General features: G+C 40.4%; 2 protein-coding genes across 4 annotated transcripts in view; one reads left to right on the forward strand and one right to left on the reverse strand.

Annotated features, from left to right (window-relative positions):
- Positions 1-21,434, reverse strand: part of FGF13 (fibroblast growth factor 13) — a gene marked incomplete at its 5' end in the record, with an annotated part of 525,641 nt that overhangs the window by 137,440 nt on the left and 366,767 nt on the right. The window lies entirely within an intron of this gene.
- LOC309839269 (large ribosomal subunit protein uL22-like) lies at positions 2,529-3,083 on the forward strand (the record flags this gene model as incomplete). Its single annotated transcript, XM_082680977.1, has 1 exon — positions 2,529-3,083. One exon carries the CDS (start codon positions 2,529-2,531, stop codon positions 3,081-3,083), a length of 555 nt encoding a protein of 184 aa, XP_082537103.1.

Below are 21,434 nucleotides of genomic sequence, written 5' to 3' on the forward strand. Positions count from 1 at the left end.
ATTGTTACAAGTCAAAATAGTTCTTTTTCAATTTCATTTAGTTCAACCTTCTAGAACACAGACAGCACCTACCAGCTCGGAAGCAAACCTATTCTTCATGTTCTTTCAATGCTTTATGAATTCGTAGCACACTGATACTTACAGGAAGAGACTAACACCATCAGGTAGTTTACTCATCTACCACTGCCAAGACCAGAACATGGAAAAGTTGGTAGCCTGTGATTTACTTACGCAAACATTTCATGCCTCATTTTCCTCTACTGCAGGCACATAATAATGCCTCAGGGTACCCTACAATACCATTTTTAAAGGTCTCCAAACCAACAATGGCCAGGGCATTAGACGTTTTATCAAGGTGACATCCATCTTACCAATAACTTTCCAAAGCAAGTCTCTGCTTCATCCCTATCCCCTTCTCTCATTCATTCATTTATTCATCAAGTAATTTTCAAGCATTTCTTCCAGGCTGGGCCTTGAGGATATTAAAAAAAACCACACACTCAGCTCCCACTGGTGGCTTTTTGTAACTCCTAAGTAGTAATGGCAGCTCGCTCCACAAGATGGCACTCTTAATTCTTCTTTGTATTCCTTTACTACCATGAAAGGTCGTATGCTTTTTCCACTGTTGCAAAACAAATAGAACTAAGAGGGTTTTTTTCACGATTGATGTAGCTGACTGCTCATATGAACATATTTCAGACACTTCAAAACAATGGTTTTCTCAGGGACATTCAAATGTTACTTTGGGAGAGGGTGTATGTTGCAACATGGAGGGCATGTTGTGATGTGAAGAGGTTGGAACCTTCTCTTATTGCTGGTCCTGACCAAGAGAGCACGCAGGCTTATGGAAAAGAAAGGCAGCAAGTTGCATAGAACACTGCAGGCAAAGAGCACTGCAGCAGAAAGTGCACTGAGGTAGGCGTTCTGAAATTCCTCATACTCAGTTGCTCCATCCCCACTATTCCTACCCACACTGGTTCCAGATGCCCATGCCCACTCTCACCTCGACCCTCTCTACCAAAGGCACAGGATTCAGCTGAGTTTGGCAAATTTTGACCAATGCTTTTAATTCAAGAGAACAGCCTAAGGCTGAAAAGAATAAGTAGGAAAATGACTATTTTTTGAATGCTGAATACTGAGCAGTTTGATAAGCAAAGTGCTTAGCAAACTTATTTCATTTAATACAAGAACCCTATGAGAAAGTTTTATGTACAAACACTTATGTAATACCTGATTCTAAGCACTTCACAAATATGATTTCATTTCAATTAATCATCATAACATTCCTATGAGGATATACGCTATTGTTATTTCCCTTCTATGGGAAACTGAGGCATAAAGGGATTACTTGACTTGCCAAAGGTCTAACAGCTGGGGTTCATAGCCAGGAATGTCAAACTCAGTGTCTGGGCTTTTATGCTGCATCTCTGTTTCAGAGAAAAAATATTAGGTCCATTGGATAAGAATGCCCTCAAATTTCTGTTATGAAATTTATAAACTTACCTGACTCTGCACCTTCTCTGTTTGGCTAACATATTTACCAAAACGTCCATGACACAATAAAAAAATCACCTGTCATGCCAAGGACCAGGAAAATCACAATGAGAATTTTAATAAAAGATAATCAACTAATGTCAACATTGAGATGACTTTGATGTTGGAATTATCTGACAAGGATTTTAAAGCAGCCATCATACAAATGCTTAAACAACAATTAGAAATTCTCATGAAACAAATGAAAAAATATAGAATCTCAGAAAAGAAATACAAATTATAAAAAAGAACAAAAGGGAAATTATAAAAATGAAAAATACAATAATATAAATTTAAAAATCACTGGATGAAATCAATAGTAGATTGATGACAGAGGATAGAATCAGTGAACTTGAGAATGGATCAACAGAATTCACAAAATATGAATAACAGCAATTAAACAGACTGTAAAAAAAAATGAACAGAACCTCAGAGATCTGTGGAACAACAACAGAAGATCCAATATTCACATCATAGGACTCCAAGAAGGAGAGGAAGAAAATGGAACTGAAAAAATGTAAAAACATAAGGGCTAAAAACTTCCCAAGTTTGGTGAAAGATGTAGACCTATAGATTCAAGATGCTGAGCAAACTCCAAATAGTATAAACACAAAGAAATGCATGCCAAGACGCATTATAATTAAACTTCTGATGAATAAAGACAAAAAAGAAATCTTGAAAGCAGCCAAACAGAAAGAACACATTACCCAGAGAGAATACCAATTCGACTGACTGCATATTTCTCATCTGAAACCATGAAGAACAGGAGGGAGTTTCACAATCTTTCAAGTGAAATTCAAGAAAACTTTTTCAAGAAAATTCTTTTCTCTGAGGAAGGCCATGCAAAGAGAATGAAAACACTAGCTACAGTCTGGGAGAAAATATTTGCAAACCACGTATCTGACTAAAACTATCTAGAGTATCTAGAATATACAGAGAACTGTCAAAGCTCAAGAGTAGCTTTTCCAGTAAACGGCCTGAGGTGACCTCTAAAAATGGTTCGCTATTCACTTGACCCAGAAAACCCCACAAAATCATGCGAGTCAAGAGGTTCAAATCTTTGTGTTCACTTTAAGAACGCTTGTGAAACTGCCCAGGCCATTAAGGGTATGCATATCCGAAAAGCCACCAAGTATGTGAAGGACGTCACTTTAAAGAAGCAATGTGTGCCGTTCTGTCATTACAATGGTGGAGTTGGTAGGTGTGCCCAGGCCAGACAGTGGGGCTGCACGCAGGGTCGGTGGCCCAGAAAGAGTGCAGAATTTTTACTGCACATGCTCAAAAATGCAGAGAGTAACGCTGAACTTAAGGGCTTAGATGTAGATTCTCTGGTCATTGAGCACATCCAGGTGAACAAAGCCCCCAAGATTAGGCACAGGACTTATAGAGCTCATGGTCGGATCAACCCATACATGAGGTCTCCCTGCCACACTGAGATGATCCTTACTGAAAAAGAACAGATTGTTCCTAAACCACAAGAGAAGGTTGCCCAGAAGAAAAAGACATCCCAGAAGAAACTGAAGAAACAAAAACTTATGGCCCGGGAATAAATGCCGCAAAAAATAAATGCAAATAAAAGTAAAAAAACAAAAAAACCAAAAAGCTCAAGAGTAAAAGTCAAAAAATCCAACTGAAAAAAAAAATCGACAAAAGTCAAACAGATATTTCACCAAAGTGGATATACAGAGGGCCAATAAGCACATAAAAAACCATTCAAAATCATTAGCTATCAGGGAAACACAAATTAAAAGCACAATAAGATACCACTGTACACTTAGTAAAATGGCTAAAATAAAAAATAACAGGAGAAAATTCTGGTGATGATGCCAATAACTGGATCACTCATCTATTGCTCTTAAGAATGTAAAATGGTGCAGTCACTCTGGAAAATGGTTTGGCAGTCCCTTAAAAAATTAAACATGCAACTAACTATCAAATGACCCAGTAATTGCACTCCTAAGTATTTATCGCAGAGAAATGAAAACCCACCTTCACACAAAAATCTGTACAAATATGTTTATAGCAGCTTTATGTGTAAGATCGGAAAACCAGTAGGTAACAGCGCAGATGTTCTTTAATGGGTGAATGGTTATGCTAAGTGTGGTATATCTATATCATGGAACTCAGGAATAAAGAGGAAAAAAGTTATTGATATGCACAATACCTGGGTGAATCTCAGGGAATTATGCTGAATGAGAAAAGCCAATTCCCAAAGTTTACATACTGTGTGATTTCACATATATAGCATTCAAGAAATGACAAAATTATAGAAATGGAAAAGAGATTAGTGGTTGCAAGCAGTTAGGGATGGCGGAGGGATGGTGAGAGGGATGCAGGAGGGGGACGTATGTGGTTATAAAAGAGCAACATGAGGGATCCATCTGGTGTTGGAACCGTGTGTAGTCCTAAGAGTGCTGATGCACACACAACTCACACAAGTGATAAAACTGTATAGAATTTAATATGTATACGCACACGCAAGTGCAGGTGGTGCTGGGGAAATCTGGGTAGAATCGGCATTTTATAGCAGTGTCAATGTCCTGGGTGGTATAGTGTACTGTGTTAATGCAGGATGTGATTGTTAGGGGAAGCTGGGCAGGTCATGCAAAAAAAATCTCTGTTTATTTCTTGCAACTAACTGCATGTGAATCTACAGTTATACCAATAATAATTTCCATTAAAAAAAAGCAAGAGTTGCTCAGTCACTTAAGGCTCCATATTCCTGTCTAGCAACCACCTATTTTTTTAGTTTCCCTGCACAACCAGCTTCTGATTTCTGTCTCAACTTCCTCATCCCCAATCAATTCTCAGTCCACCACAATGGATACTATCACTCCACTGAAATGGCTCTTGTCAAGGTTAACAACGATCTTCTTGTCATTCTATCCCTTTTTTTTTTTTTTTTGCGGTACGCGGGCCTCTCATTGTTGTGGCCTCTCCCGTTGCGGAGCACAGGCTCCGGACGCGCAGGCTCCGCGGCCATGGATCATGCACCCAGCCGCTCCGTGGCATATGGGCTCTTCCTGAACCGGGGCACGAACCCGTGTCCCCTGCATCGGCAGGTAGACTCTCAACCACTGCGCCACCAGGGAAGCCCTCTATCCCTACCTTACTTGATGTCTCACCCTGCTGACTGCTCCTTCCTTCTAGAAACATTCTTTCCCTCTCCGTCTTCACAGGTCATTCCTCAATCTCCCTTTTGGGCTCCTCTTTCTCTATCTGCCTGTTTCTCTTCCTTCCAGATCATTCAGTAATTAACTTCATCAAGATCTGCAAGGTACTCACCACCTTCTCACAGTTAATCATCTACCCTATGTCTTCAATTCACTCTATCCAAACCTTTGACTCAACAATCCATCACTGTATTCACTCTCTTGCAAACAAGCTTAGCTCACTAATTTCTCTCTCCCTCTATCACATCTGCCTTGCAAAGTCCCAACTTCAGTCAACTCTCCTCTCTGCCTACTACATCCCTCTATTTTAGCAGCTGAATATTGTCTGCAAAAACACACAGTAGTGTTGGCAGGTTTCGTTTTAAAATTTAAAACCCTGATTTTAAATTTCAAATGAGCCCTCTATGTTGCCTGAACATCACACCACTTGCTTTCATGTTCACATTCCTACTGCCAAAACAACGATTTCACAGCTTTCTCTCCCTTCTCAAACCTACAAACAAATCCAACATCTAACCTTTCGCTCACAGATGATGTTCTAGGCCCACTCAATTGACAAAGGAGCAGCCGTATAGTAAAATGTCCCTGCTTCTCTCTGTGGCTCTCTCCTCCACTTGTGCTCAGTGTTCATCGCATCCCCTCTAGCCTTCTAAGGGGTCCCCTTCCTCTCATTATTCCCTCTCTTTCTTGCATCTCAAATTTCTCCCTCTCCCTCTGATCATCTTCAGCAGCAAATGGGCTTGCCTTAGGTATTTGCCATTTTTACAAAAAATTCCTTTTACCCTAAATCTCCATTCCACCTGCTACCTCATTTCTCATCCACTTCACAACAAAATCTCTTGTGTAAGTAGTCTGTAGTCACCATTTTGACTTTACAGCTCTCATTTTTTAAAAATTTATTTATTTATTTATGGCTGTGTTGGGTCTTCATTGCTGCACGCGGGCTTTCTCTAGTTGCGGCGAGCGGGGGCCACTCTACTGCGGTGCGTGGGCTTCTCATTGCGGTGGCTTCTCTTGTTGCGGAGCGCGGGCTCTAGGTGCACGGGCTTCAGTAGTTGTGGCACGCGGGCTCAGCAGTTGCGACTCGCGGGTTCTAGAGTGCAGACTCAGTAGTTGTGGCACATGGGCCCAGTTGCTCCATGGCATGTGGGATTCCCTGGGACCAGGGCTCGAACCCCTGTCCCCTGCATTGGCAGGCAGACTCCCAAGCACTGCACAACCAGGGAAGCCCCTACATCTCTCATTTTTTCCTCAACTCTAATTCCGGTTTCTCTCCTCACCACTCACTCTACAGACACTGTTTTTGCAAAAGTTATCAATGACCTTCATGTCATCGAAGTCAGTGGTCTCTTCTCTGCTCTTAATTTACTTGATTCCCAGCAGGACTTGACATATCTGACTATTCCATCCATTTTAAAACCTGTTCTTCCCTTGGCTTCCAGAACGCTGCACTCTCCTGGTTCTATTTCTATCACACTGGCCTCTCTCCCAAACTGTTTTGCAGCCTCCTTTTCTTCTCATCCTAAGTGGCCTCATTCAGTCCTATAGCTTTAAATACTGTCTATGTACTGATGACTCCCAGGTTTACATTTCCGCTCATATCCAACTGCCTACTTGACATCGCCATTTGGATGTCTAATAGGCACCTTAAAACTATCACAGTCAAGTGAGGGGCGCCGGCTTGGGGTGTGTGTGCCTGGAGCACTCCAGACTCTGGCCACTTTCAGGAATATCTCCGAGGATTCCCAGCCGGGGGTTGGGCCAAAGCTCCTACATTGGGAGCTCCAAGTCTGAAACACTGAATTAACAGAGAATCTCAGACCCCAGGGAATATTCATCGGAGTGAGGTCTCATGGAGGTCCTCATTTCAGCACCAAGACCCAGCTCTACCCAACAGCCTACAAACTCCAGTGTTGGGAGCCTCAGGCCAAATAACCAGTAAGACAGGAACACAATCCCACTCATAAAAAATAAATAAATAAATAAGACGGCAAAAAAATATGTCACAGATGAAGGAGCAGGCAAAAACCTATAAGACCAAATAAATGAAGAAGAAATAGGCAATCTATCTGAAAAAGAATTCAGAGTAATGATAGTAAAGATGATCCAGAGTCTTGGAAATAGAATGGAGGCATGGATTGAGAAAATGTTAAACAAGAAGTGTTTAACAAAGATCTAGAAGATCTAAAGAACAAACAAACAGAGATGAACAACACAATAACTGAAATGAAAAATACACTAGAAGGAATCAATAACAGAATGACTGAGGCAGAAGAACGAATAAGTGAGCTGGAAGACAAAATGGTGGAAATAACTGCCAAGGAGCAGAATAAAGAAAAAAAAAGAATGAAAAGAATTGAAGACAATCGCAGAGACCTCTGGAACAACACTAAAGGCACCAACATTCGAATTATAGGGGTCCCAGAAGAAGAAGAGAAACAGAAAGCATCTGAGAAAGTATTTGAAGAGATTATAGTTGAAAACTTCCCTAACATGGGAAAAGAAATAGTCACCCATGTCCAGGAAGCATAGAGAGTCTCATACAGGATAAACCCTAGGAAAAACACAGCAAGACACATATTAATCAAAGTAACAAAAATTAAATTCAAAGAAAAAAATATTAAAAGCAGCAAGGGAGAAACAAAAAATAACATAGAAAGAAATCCCCCTAAGGTTATCAGCTGACTTTTCAGCAGAAACTCTGCAGGCCAGAAGGGAGTGGCAGGATATAGTTAAAGTGATGAAAGAGAAAAACCTACAACCAAGATTACTCTACCCGGCAAGGATCTCATTCAGATTTGATGGAGAAATCAAGAGCTTAACAGACAAGCAAAAGCTAAGAGAATTCAGCACCACCAAACCAGCTTTACAACAAATGCTAAAGGAACTTCTCTGGGCAGGAGCCAGAAGAGAAGGAAAAGACTTACAATAACAAACCCAAAACAATTAAGAAAATGGTAATAGGAACATACATAGTGATAATTACCTTAAATATAAATGGATTAAATACTCCAACCAAAAGACATAGACTGGCTAAACAAAACAAAGACCCATACAAAAACAAGACCCATATATATGCTGTCTACAAGAGACCCACTTCAGACCTAGGGACACATACAGACTGAAAGTGAGGGGATGGAAAAAGGTACTCCACGCATATGGAAATCAGAAGAAAGCCGGAGTAGCAATACTTATATCAGACAAAATAGACTTTAAAATGAAGACTGTCACAAGAGACAAAGAAGGACGCTGCATAATGATCAAAGGATCAATTCAAGAAGAAGATATAACAATTGTAAATATACATGCACCCAACGTACAATCACCTCAAAGCAAATGCTAATAGCCATAAAAGGAGAAATAGACTTAACACAATAATAGTGTGGGACTTTATCACCCCACTTAGATCAATAGTCAGGTCATCCAGACAGAAAATCAATAAGGAAACACAGGTGCTAAATGACACATTTGACCAGATGGACTTAGTTGATATTTATAGAGCATTCCATCGGAAAGCAGCAAAATACACATTCTTTTTTTTTATTTTTTTTATTTTTTTATTTTTTTAAACATCTTTATTGGAGCATAATTGCTTTACAATGGTATGTTAGTTTCAGCTTCACAACAAAATGAATCAGTTATATATATACATATGTTCCCATATCTCTTCCTGCTTGCGTCACCCTCCCTATCCCACCCCTCCAGGCGGTCACAAAGCACCGAGCTGATCTCCCTGTGCTATGCGGCTGCTTCCCACTAGCTATCTACCTTACGTTTGGTAGTGTATACATGTCCATGCCTCTTTATTGCTTTGTCACCGTTTACCCTTCCCCCTCCCCATAGCCTCAAGTCCATTCTCTAGTAAGTCTGTGAGATATCATCTCACACCAGTCAGAATGGCCATCATCAAAAACTCTAGAAACAATAAATGCTGGAGAGGGTGTGGAGAAAAGGGAACCCTCTTACACTGTTGGTGGGAATGTAAATTGATACAGCCACTGTGGAGAACAGTATGGAGGTTCCTTAAAAAGCTACAAATAGAACTACCATATAACCCAGCAATCCCACTACTGGGCATATACCCTGAGAAAACCATAATTCAAAAAGAGTCATGTACCAAAATGTTCATTGCAGCTCTATTTACAATAGCCCAGAGATGGAAACAACCTAAGTGTCCATCATCGGATGAATGGATAAAGAAGATGTGGCACATATATACAGTGGAATATTACTCAGCCATAAAAAGAGACGAAATTGAGCTATTTGTAATGAGGTGGATAGACCTAGAGTCTGTCATACAGAGTGAAGTAAGTCAGAAAGAGAGAGACAAATACCGTATGCTAACACATATATATGGAATTTAAGAAAAAAAAATGTCATGAAAAACCTAGGGGTGAAACAGGAATAAAGACACAGACTTACTAGAGAATACACATTCTTTTCATGTGCACATGGAACATTCTCCAGGATACATCACATGCTGGGTCACAAAGTGAGCCTTGGCAAATTTAAGAAAACTGAAATCATACCAAGCACCTTTTGCAACCACAACGCTATGAGGCTAGAAATCAACTACAAGAAAAAACTGCAAAAAAAATAAACACGTGGAGGCTAAACAATATGCTAATAAACAACCAATGGATCACTCAAGAAATCAAAGAAATTAAAAAATACCTAGAGACAAATGAAAACAAAAACATGATGATCCAAAACCTATGGGATGCATCAAAAGCAGTTCTAAGAGAGAAGTTTATAGCGATACAAACTTACCTCAGGAAACAAGAAAAACCTCAAATAAACAACCTAACCTTACACTTAAAGCAACTAGAGAAAGAAGAACAAACAAAATCCAAAGTTAATAGAAGGAAAGAAATCTTAAAGATCGGAGCAAAAATAAAGGAAATAGAGACGAGGAAAACAATAGGAAACTTCAATTAAACTAAAAGCTGGTTCTTTGAAAAGATAAACAACATTGATAAACGTTTAGCCAGACTCATCTATAAAAAAAATGGAGAGGGCCCAAAGCAATAAAATCAAAAATGAAAAAGGAGAAGTTACAAGCAACCCCACAGAAATACAAAGAATCATGAGACTACTCTGAGCAACTATATGCCAATAAAATGGACAACCTATAAGAAATGGATACATTCTTAGAAAGGTACAATCTCTCAAGACTGAACCAGGAAGAAACAGAAAATATGAACAGACCAAATTGCCAGCACTGAAATTTAAACAGTAATTTAAAAACTCCTAATAAACAAAAGTCCAGGACCAGATGGTTACATGGGTAAATTCTACCAAACATTTAGAGAAGAGTTAACAGCTATCCTTCTGAAACTATTCCCAAAAATTGCAACATGTGTTCCTTTTGGAAGGAACACTTCCAAATTCATTCTATGAGGCCACAATCACCCTGATACCAAAAAGAGGCAAAAATATCACAAAAAAAGAAAATTACAGGCCAATATCACTGATGAACATACATGCAAAAATCTTCAACAAAATACTAGCAAACTGAACACAATGATACATTAAAAGGATCATACATCATGATCAAGTGGGATTTATCCCAGGGATGCAAGGATTTTTCAATATCCACAAATCAATCAATGTGATACACATTAACAAATTGAAGAATAAAAACCATATGTTCATCTCAATAGATGCAGAAAAAATGTTTTGATAAAATTCAACATCCACTTATAATAAAAACTCTCCAGAAAGTGGGCACAGAGAGAATATACCTCAACATAATAAAGGTATGATACATCCATAGCTAACTTCATACTCAAAGGTGAAAAGCTGAAAGCATTCCCTCTCGAATAGGAACCAGACAAGGATGCCAACTCTCACCACTTTTATTCAACATAGTTCTGGAAGTCCTAGCCACAGCAATCAGAGAAGAAAAAGAAATAAAAGAATATAAATTCGAAAATAAGTAAAACTTTCACTGTTTGGAGGTGACATGATCCTGTGCATAGAAAATCCTAAAGACACTACCAGAAAACTACTAGAGCTCACCAGTGAATCTGGTGAAGTTGCTGGTACAAAATAAATATACAGAAATCTGTTGCATTTCTATACACTGACAATGAAATATCAGAAAGAGAAACTAAGGAAACACTCCTATTTACTATCACATTAAAAAAAAATACCTAGGAATAAGCCTATCGAAAGAGGCAAAAGACCTGTACTCTGAAAACTATAAGACACTGATGAAAGAATTGAAAACCATACAAACAGATGGAAAGATATATTGTGTCCTTGCATTGGAAGAGTCAATATTGTTAAAATGACTGTACTACCCAAGGCAATCTACAGATCCAACGCAATCCCTATCAAATTACCAATGGCATTTTTCACAGAAATGAAACAAAAAATTAAAATATTTGTATGGAAACACAAAAGACCCCAAATAACCAAAACAATCTTGAGAAAGAATAACAGAAACATAACTGGAAGAATCATGCTCTCTGACTTCAGACTATACTACAAAGATACAGTCATCAAAACAGTATGGTACGGACACAAAAACAGACATGTAGATCAATGGAACAGGATAAAAAGCCCAGAGATTAAATCCACATAGTTATGGTCAATTAATCTATGACAAAGGGGGCAAGAATATACAATGGAGAAAAGACAGTCTCTTCAATAAGTGGTGCTGGGAAAAGTGGACAGCTACATGTAGAAGAATGAAATCAAACACTCTCTAACACCATATACAAAAATAAACTCAAAATGGATCAAAGACCTAACTGTAAGACCAGGTACTATAAAACTCCTAGAGGAAAACATAGGCAGAACACTCTTTGACATAAATTGCAGCAATATTTTATTGGATCCATCTCCTAGAGTAATGGAAATAAAAATAAAAATAAACAAATGGGGCATAATCAAACTTAAAAGCTTTTGCACAACAAAGGAAACCATAAACAAAACAAAAAGACAATCTGCGGTCTAGGAGAAAATATGCAAATGATGCAACCAACAAGGGATTAATTTCTAAAATATAAAAACAGCTCATACAAATTCATATTGTTAAAAAACAAACAACTTAATCAAAAAATGGGCAGAAGACCTAAATAGACATTTCCCCAAAGAAGACATACACACAGTCAACAAGTGCATGAAAAGATGCTCAATATCGCTAATTATTAGAGAAATGTAAATCAAAACTACCATGAGGTATCACCTCACACCGGTCAGAGTGGCCATCATTAAAAAGTCTACAAACAATAAATGCTGGAGAGGGTGTGGGGAAATGGGAACCTTCCTACACTGTTGATGGGAATGTAAATTGGGCAGCCACTATGGAAAATAGTAGGAAGGTTCCTTAAAAAGCTAAAACTAGAACTACCATATGATCCAGCAATCCCACTCCTGGGCATATATCTGGAGAAAACTCTAATTCAAAAAGATACATGCACCCCAATGTTCATAGCAGCACTATTTATAATAGCCAATACATGGAAACAACCTAAGTGTCCATTGACAGATGAATGGATAAAGAAGATGTGGTATATATATAGACGATGGAATATTACTCAGCCATAAAAAAGAATGAAATAATGCCATTTGAAGCAACATGGATAGACCTAGAGATTATCATACAAAGTGAAGTAAGTCAGAAAGAAAAAGACAAATATATGATATCGCTTATATGTGGAATCTAAAAAAGTGATATAAATCAACTTTTTTACAAAACAGGAACAGACTCACAGACATAGAAAACAAACTTATGGTTACCAAAGGGGATAGTGGGGTGGGGAGGGAGAGAGAAATTAGGAGTCTGGGATTAACATATACACACTACTATTTATAAAATAGATAACCAACAAGGACCTACTGTATAGCACAGGGAACTATGTTCAATATCTTGTAATAACCTATAATGGAAAGGAATCTGAAAAAGAATATACATGTGTGTGTGTGTGTGTGTGTGTGTGTGTGTGTATAACTGAATCACTTGGCTGTACACCTAAACTAACACAACATTGTAAATTAACTATATTTCAATTTTAAAACATGGTTAAAAAAACATATCATTCATTTCCTTACTTAAAATCTTCCAGGGACTACCCAAGAGACTTAGAATAAAATCTAAACTCCTTTTCCTCCCTATTTTCCCAACCAGTCCTGTGGGAAAAGCCAGGGAGGGATTTCACTCTCCACTTTCCAGAAAACAAACTGGGGAAGAGGGCAAGGGAACCAACATATAAACACCCACTCCATATCTGCACTGGAGGAGGAGAAGGTTGTTTTATTTGTAGGAAATTAAAAGCCCTTGGCAGTTCTTTACCAAGCCTGGGTCAAATAGTCTGGCATCTCCAGGGTCTTCCCGGGGGACTGATTTCCATGTTTCTCTAATCTGAAGCCCCTGCTTCAAGTGGGCTGGTTTCTCCAAGGTGTTACAGTGAACCAGAGAACTTCCTGCCTCCAAGAGTTTGTTAGAATTCCCCCAACCATCTCTTTACCTCACTTCCTACTGTCCTTTCTCACCACCCAGCAAAATGCAACCATCATTCACTACCGTGGCCAGAGGGCAGCACTGACAAAAGGAAAGGTAATGAAAACCTTGGCCTTCTGTCTTCTGGTCCAGCTAGATCTGCAACTAAGTAGCTGTGTGACTCTGGGCAAGCCACATAACCACTCTGAGGCTTAATGTTATTGAAATGGTCCCTGTTAACACTAAGATTCCAAAATCAACTGCTAGTTTTCAAGTTGCAATACATTACCAATTCTACTCGCACCAGGTCAAAGAGAGGAAATGTAATCGTTTTATAAGAAGTAAACAAAGGGCTTCCCTGGTGGTGCAGGGGTTGAGAGTCCACCTGCCGATGCAGGGGACACGGGTTCGTGCCCCAGTCCGGGAAGATTCCACATGCCGCGGAGCGGCTGGGCCCGTGAGCCATGGCCGCTGAGCCTGCGCGTCCGGAGCCTGTGCTCCGCAGCAGGAGAAGCCACAACAGTGAGAGGCCCGTGTACCACAAAAAAAAAAAAAAAAAGAAATAAAAAAGAAATAAAGAAATAAACAAAAAAAAATCATTGGGACTTTCCTCTTTTCCCTTGGAAAACCTTCATGGTTAACCAATGATTCAATCTTTCTTTAGTGGGACAGGGAAATCTTTAAGCTCCTGAACCAAACTGCCAATATCTGCTCACTTACTAGCTTCCATTTGCAAGAGTTTGAGACTAATTTCTTTAAAGTGGTGGATCCTGCTTGACTTTTCAAAGCAGAAGATTTTTCCTCATTACCTGCACTGTGAAAATGTTTTAAAAGAAATTAAATGAGGAACGATTACTTGCTATTTGAATTAGCCCTTAATCACCCAGAGCTCCAGGGATGCGCTGTCTCTGGTGGCCCAGATTTTGCTGCACAGAGAAAGTATGGTGGGCAAACCCAAACTGCCTGCCCAGTGCCCAAGCCTAAGTAAGGCTTCACAGCCTTTCAGCCTCTTTCCTCTCCTATATCCTATCTGTCATCTGGTCCTGGATCTACCCAGAAACACTTTCTAGATATGTTCAGACCCAAAGAGCCAGCCCTTCCCCCTTCACCTATCTTAATGCTTCTTTTTTGTTTGTTTTCACATCTCTGTGTCTTTGTCCTTTGCATTTAATAAAATCTCTGCCTCTGATATCCAGGCTTAGTTCCCATTCCACCCTCTCATATGTAGCTGAAATTGCCCCTCCTCTGTGAAGTCTCCGCCCCTACCCTTCCTAAAATGAGCAGGAGCATCTCACAGTAACTTTCAGAGGTTCCCCGTCAGGGCTGTCTTCTTTATCTCTGTATCGCCAGCATCTGGCACAAGGCTGGTGAATTTGCAAAGTAGAGTTGACCCTTGAACAACACGAGTGTGAACTGCGCAGGTTTTTTTATTGCGCGAATATTTTTTTCACTAGATACATAGTACAGTACATGCTAGATGATCCACGATTGGTTGAACCTGCAGATGCAGAACCTCGGATACAGCCAGCCAACTATCAGGTTCTAGGCAGATTTCTGACTCTGTGGAGGGTCGGTGCCCCTAATCCCCCCGTTGTTCAAGGGTCAGCAGCACTTACTCACTGTCTATTGAGCACGAGAATGGATCCTCAGAACTTGGATTTGCACATGCAGGAAACAAGAGTTCTACTTCCTTGGCCTGATGCTTACTATGATGTCAAAGCCCGCCTTCTGTATGTCACTGTTCGCTGGCCGCTTTCTTTAGGGAAGTCCTTTTTCTCTACTATTGATTGTGGTAATGCATTTGAACTGATGTCCAAAGACTTAACAGCTGTTTTGTACTTGACTGCAATCAAAGGAGGCAGGAACCAGGCTAATGTGTGGACTGTTGACCTGGAAGGCTCCCTCGGTGGTCTGAATTGTAATATCTTGATGTCTGCAGCAACACTTTTAACTTCTGTACAAAGCAAGATATTTAAGAACAGTCAAGCTGGTTTTGTCACTCTAATGACCCTAATTGGAATTTGCCAGTAAAACAAGAAGAAAATCTCCATGAGCATTCGGCTAGAAAAGTAAAAAGCAATTAAAAAGGGTTCATTTGTTAGTTGTCTACATTTCTCAACTTTTCCCCAGGACATATTTAAAACCTACGAATTTTGACAGGAAAGACATTAGCTTTGATCTGTGGTCTGGATATCAAAATGTTTACCATAGTTAAAATGTTGGCTCCTTAAAACATAATTAACCCTTAGCCCCTTCACCCCTTTTTAAACTCTTCAAATTTATGCAATTTCACCCGAGTGCCTATAACTTAACTGTACCCCAAGGAATTAATTTTCAGGGGCATACGTTGAGTGGTGTTTCTAGTTTCTCGCAATCATACCATCTTTCTCCTTCTAAAAGCTCAGTCTTCTCTACAGGAGGACCAAGATGCATCTCTGCATTGCTCCATAGTGCATGGTAGGACGTCTAGCCTAGATTCTGCCCTCTCGGAGTTGTAGCTGATGACAACACAATAATGAATGTAAACATGCACTGACACCAACTATAGCTTCTGTAACTTTTACTATTAAATCTTAGCATCTCTGTAAGATAAGGGTTATTATCCCTATTGTGTGTGCATGAGGAAACTGAGCTTTAAGAGATTTTCAGTGTCTTGCCCCAAATTGTGGTTAGTGGGTGGCAGAGCCAGGAAACAAACCCATGTCTCTCTGTCCCCAAAGCCAAGACACTTTTTTCTCTTACAGGAGCCTCTGACCAAAATGGATTGCTTCATCTCATTTCTGTTCTGCAGGTGAACAAACTAAGTCCTAGAGAAGGTCAGTGAACATGTCCAAGGTCACATCAAAAGGAAGTGTTTTGAGTAACTTCAAACCCAGTTCTGTGAGATTCCTAAGTTCTTGCGATCTCTCTTATACTACCCTGTTTACACGAATGGATGGACCTCAGTTGACCTGAGACTGATCTCATGGGGTGTCAGGGTAGCTTGGGGACTGGAGGACGCAATGGGTGAGTGGCCATATTTTAAAAGGTAGGAGGGGAGGGTAGCCACCATCTTATCCTCCTATTCCTTAGTGACTCAGTTTGGCCCTGGGCAGCCTGATTCCCTGTGATTCAGAGCACTGGTGGGGGACGCTGATTCTCACACAAGATATGTACACATCCTAATCCCTGAACCTGTGAATATTGCCATATTTGAAAAAAGAGGCAGATGTCATTAAATTAAGGATCTTGAGATGAGATCATCCTCAATTATCTGGGTGGGCCCTAAATCCAATTACAAATGTCCTTATAAAGGAAAGGCAAGGGATATTGGAGAAAGAGGAGAAAAAGACACAGTAGAAGAGGAGGTGATACGAAGACAGAGGCATAGAGTAAAGTGATGAAGTTACAAACCAAGGAACACCAAGGAATGCCTGAAGCCACCCCGAACTAGAAGAGGCAAGGAGCAGATCCTCTCCTAGAGCCTCTGGACGGAGTGCACCACTGCCAAAACTCGATTTTGGGTTTCTGGCCTCCAGAAATGCGAAAGAATAAAATTCTGTTGTTTTAAGCCAAGTCTGTGGCCATTCGTTATGGCTGCCACAGGAAACTAATCCACGCCGAGTGTGGCTTGAGGTGCTTCCATCCGCAGACACACAAAAAGAGAGCTCTGTCTACCTCTAGGACTGAGTAGTTTGATCATGAGAAACCCCCAACCAGGAAATCCAGGGTGCTCAGAGTGCAGAGTGCAGGGCAATCTTAGACTGTAACGTCCAAGGAGTAAGTGGATGGCGGTCAGGGCCTAGCAAAGGCCCTGTGATTGGAAACATCTGGGCTAATACAGGTGCCATGAAAATCTTGATAGGCGTGAAAGTAAGGATTCTAACAAACTAGGCATCAATACCATACAAGATGTACTAACCTATAAACATGAAGGATTCAGCAAGGCTTCAATGAGGACAATTTGTCCTGCCTTTACACTTCACCTGAAGCTGCATGATGTGGAGAAATGAGCATAGACTGTGCTCTAAAAACCTTGGGTTTCATTTCTGGCCCTGTCCTAGGTCCCAGAGTCATTGAGCTGACAATGAGTAGACACTTTCTCAGTTTCCTTATCTGCAAAATTGAGACAATGCCAGGAACAATCTCATTGAGATGTCAGGACTGAGTTAAATATTACAAGTTTACATGAAGAATCACTGACACAAAACAAGTGCTCACTAAATACTAGTTGGTGTTCTCTTCAGTCATGAGGCCTCAGCCTGCAGCTCTGTCACTGCCATCCTTTCCTTGCGCTGGTTCAAGAGTAAGAGGCAAGATCTATTCTCACAGCCAATGTTCTAACCTAAGTGTAAGATGGCTCAGAGCAGGAGCCTCCTCTCCATCCCGGACCGAAGTCTCAAAATGGTGAAATCCAATGGACTTCATAGCTCTGAAAAAGAGTGGATGGCTTCCCACTTTTATCTGTCCATTGTTTCTCAGATCTTATAGCAGAATTCCCTGAGTGAGGAATGTGACTTTTCTTAACCATTATTTATTTGTAACTTACGATAAAATTTTAGTCACATTCATGAAATGAATGATTCATTGAGATTACATTTTAAAAACTGAAATCAACAATACAATGCAAGCTACCATCCCAGTTACTGGGCTAGACTCTGGCATGACATTTTGTGATGGCAGTCACTTCAGTGGCTGGGAAGACTGGATGACGCAAGGGACATGGCATCAGGAATGAGTACTTTCTATGAAGTCACATTTCATTTACATCGTGACATCAAACGACTGAATTCATTTTCATCTGTTACGCTCGGTTCTTGGGCCTTACCTGGAGTCTAATCTGTCAGATCCTTTCAGAGGTGTTACCAGTGAAATCTGTCAGCATGACAAGTGGTCTCTTTTATTCTTACTGTTAAGTGTTCCTGCATTCTGGGATTCTGACAACTGAGAAAACTCCTGTAACTTCTTATTTAATCATGGGAAGCCTCAGAGGTGAAGAAACAGACCTATTGTCTGAAAGGCAATAATTTTGTTTTAAAATATTCGCCAGTGAAAGGAGAGGTCAGGCTAGAGTAAGGAAAATTCAGTGCTACCAAGTCACAAGTTCATTCTGCTGTAGCGGATCAGTCATTTAAAGGAGAAAAAACCAGAATGGTAAGCAACTCCAGCCAGGAATAATACCATGTATGTGTTTGTCCTTAATGGAAGAGGTATTCTGACATTCTGCGCGTGTCTGACATCTTAGAGCTTCTCCACAGAAGTGTGGTTTTCTTCGTTTTGTTGGGAGTTCTCTTTATAACTATAAACACAGGGTATAAGAAGGGTCAAGTTATTCCCTCAAGAAGGTAAATTGTGGGTGGAATGGAGCCAAATTAATTAACTCCTACATAGGTTTAAGTTATTTATAAACCTGAGAAATAAGCACAGCCTGGATTTACAAGTGCCTGTAGCTAACACACTTAACTCTTTATGAACCAGCTAAAAATACTCCAATCCTCATTTCTACACTGGGGAAATTTTGGTTTAGCCAAGTCAGTTCTGCCATAATGAACCCAGGCTAGTTTGCACCGTGAGTTATTTCTGTGAGTAACTGACACACCCACTCTGAATCATCAAGATCCATCCAGATGGAATGGCTGTCATGGATTCTTGGCAGATAACACGTGAATGGCAGGTCTTGAGCAGGTGAGCCTCAGGAACACACACAGTCTACGTTGTGAGACACGTTACACAAGTTGTAAGACGTATGTTTGGGAATACACAACGAGTTGTGAAGATAATCGGGGAGTGATTCTTTTCATAGACAACATGGCTCACGTAAGGGTCCCATTGCAGTCGAGTTCAGAAAGACTTTGTAGAAGCAGAAAGAGTTATAGAACCGGACTAGACCAGACAAGTCTGAAGATGGGGACCATAAGCAATAAATATAATTTTTTGTCCAAATCGGGGCATTTTTGAAGATGAAATGAGGAGTTATTAATAATTGCATCAAGACCTAGTTCTAAGGCATGGGGAGGGCACTGCTAATATTATAACTGATATTGGCAACAGACAGAGAACATCTTGCATGATGCCTGGCATGTAGAAAAGTTCGATAAAGTTTTGTTGAATGAATAAATAAAGTAAAATTGGATCCCTTTATTTCTCCAAAGCCTTTCCGTCAAACATCCATTGCGGTTGTTATACCATTATTAAGAACTTCATGGTAGCCATGGTTTTGATTCAATTTTGTTATAATAAAGGGAGAAACTGGAGTTATGACCACCAAATCCAATGGTTTTGTCTCAGCTTACACTCTCCTTGATCTTTTGAAGAATCTAACAGTATTGGCCACCGCTCTCTTACCTTGGTTTCCATGACATTGTGCTGTCCTGGTTCGCTACTTACTTTTCTGACCACTGCTCCCTGTTCCCTTCTCCTAGTTTCTCTTTGTCTTTTTCTTCCTCGGCCCTAAAACCAGGTATTCAAGGGGGGCCATCCTCGACTACTTGCCCTCTCTTTCTGCCCATGTTCCCTAGTGGTCTCATCTACTCTGTGTACTCCTCACACAATTCTTAAATTTGGGACTCCTTCCAAAGCATCAATTCTACAATACGATGTGGCGCCTGCACCTCGGACTCATCTTTTTGAAACAGAACTCAACATGTTAAATCAACTCTTCCTTCTGCTGTCTTTCTTTGAAAGGCACCTCCATTTGTCAAGGGACCAAGTCTTGAAGCCTCAAGCTCATCATTTTTTTCTTCCCTCTGAGCCATACATCCGAGACAACGCCAAGTTCTCCTGGACCTTTTTAGCAAATTACTCCTACATTTGCCCAACTCTAAATGCAACTGCCTTGGTTGAGGCCTACAATCTCTTTCTTGCTATGGTGTTATCAACCTCCTAATTAGCCTTTCTGCTTTCATTTCTAGCTTCCCAATCCAAATCACTGGGGTTTGAAGTTTCCTCTATTTGGATGTCAAGGCATGACCTATCTTAGCTGCATAATTGCTACTGCTGAGAAACAAGAGAGGTGATTCAGAGGTGATGCAAGCGCTAGAGAAAGTGAGTAGAAATCGCTACAATCCCTTCTAATAGCTGAAAGGGCAGGTAGGAGATAGGGGACTGGAAACTGAGTCAGGAGGGTAGGAGCTGCTTCCTATTTATCGGGGTCCATTCGGTGTCATTCATCTCTACTGGGGTCGCCCAGGAAGCAAACGTAAATGCAATGTTGCTTTCTGGGCGGCAGAGTGAGTCTCGATTTGATGCCAGGTGGTGGGGTAGCACCCAGTCTGATTTAGGACTAAGAAGCAAATGACGGCAAGAATCCACCCTTTGAAAAACAGTGCCTACTTTGGAGCAGTCAGTGCCATCCTTTCTGACTGAGTTCCAGAAAGGAGTCAGTTTCGCTGGGTGACCCTTTCAAAGAGAGGCCTACGTCACCACATTTAGACCTAATGTACTTTATAAAGCCTGACACACTTTGCTCCCACAAACCTTAAAAATTTCTTCTTCATTTACTTGAAATAACCTCAGTTCCCTAACAAGGAAAAACTGTTGAAGCTAAATGGCAAGCACCCTGCTTCTCATCTATCCTCTCAAACCCCTTTTCTTAGCTTTTTGGTACCACTCACTTCACGCTCATGGACAGATTCTTCAAAGGTGACATTGCATTTTCTCGTAAAATGCCCTCTATCTCATTGTCACAGCTCCTCCTCCCACCATCATTCCCTGTCACATGTCACCTGCACCTGACTGGTGCAATGCACTGTGGGCCTGAAAGCATCACTCAGAAACCCAGACTCTTATTTTCAATATGCACCTATATGCACCCAGGGTGGGCAGACTCAATCATTAGTTGGAGCCAACAGTGCTTGACCAATGATGCTGTTGACGAGAGTTCTTCATTGCTAATCAGCCCAGCATTATATATGTGTCTGTGGGATGCACACACACACACATATATACACACACACTTGAAAGCACACACATTATCAAGCTCTTCCTGGTTCCTAAAAGGAGAATCAGTAACATGATACACCACCCTGCCTATGCGCGGCATGTGGCTTTTCTGCTTTGTCAATTTCACTTACGTTCTTTTTGTATGCACACATCTTATTTTTAAAAGGCTTCTTTGCAATTCAAATCTCTGTTGTGTAAGATTATCAGAAGAAACTGTTCAATTCAGTCCTGCTTTGTGCTATACTGTGGTTAAGTTTTGAAGGAGACAAATTTCAAATTTTGAGACTGTCCTTCCCACCAAACTACATTCAAATAATTTTAACGCTGAAAATTATTATCTACAGTCTTAAAAGTCTTAA

This window comes from Grampus griseus (assembly GCF_964374135.1).
Source record: "Grampus griseus genome assembly, chromosome: X".
Lineage (NCBI taxonomy): Eukaryota > Metazoa > Chordata > Mammalia > Artiodactyla > Delphinidae > Grampus > Grampus griseus.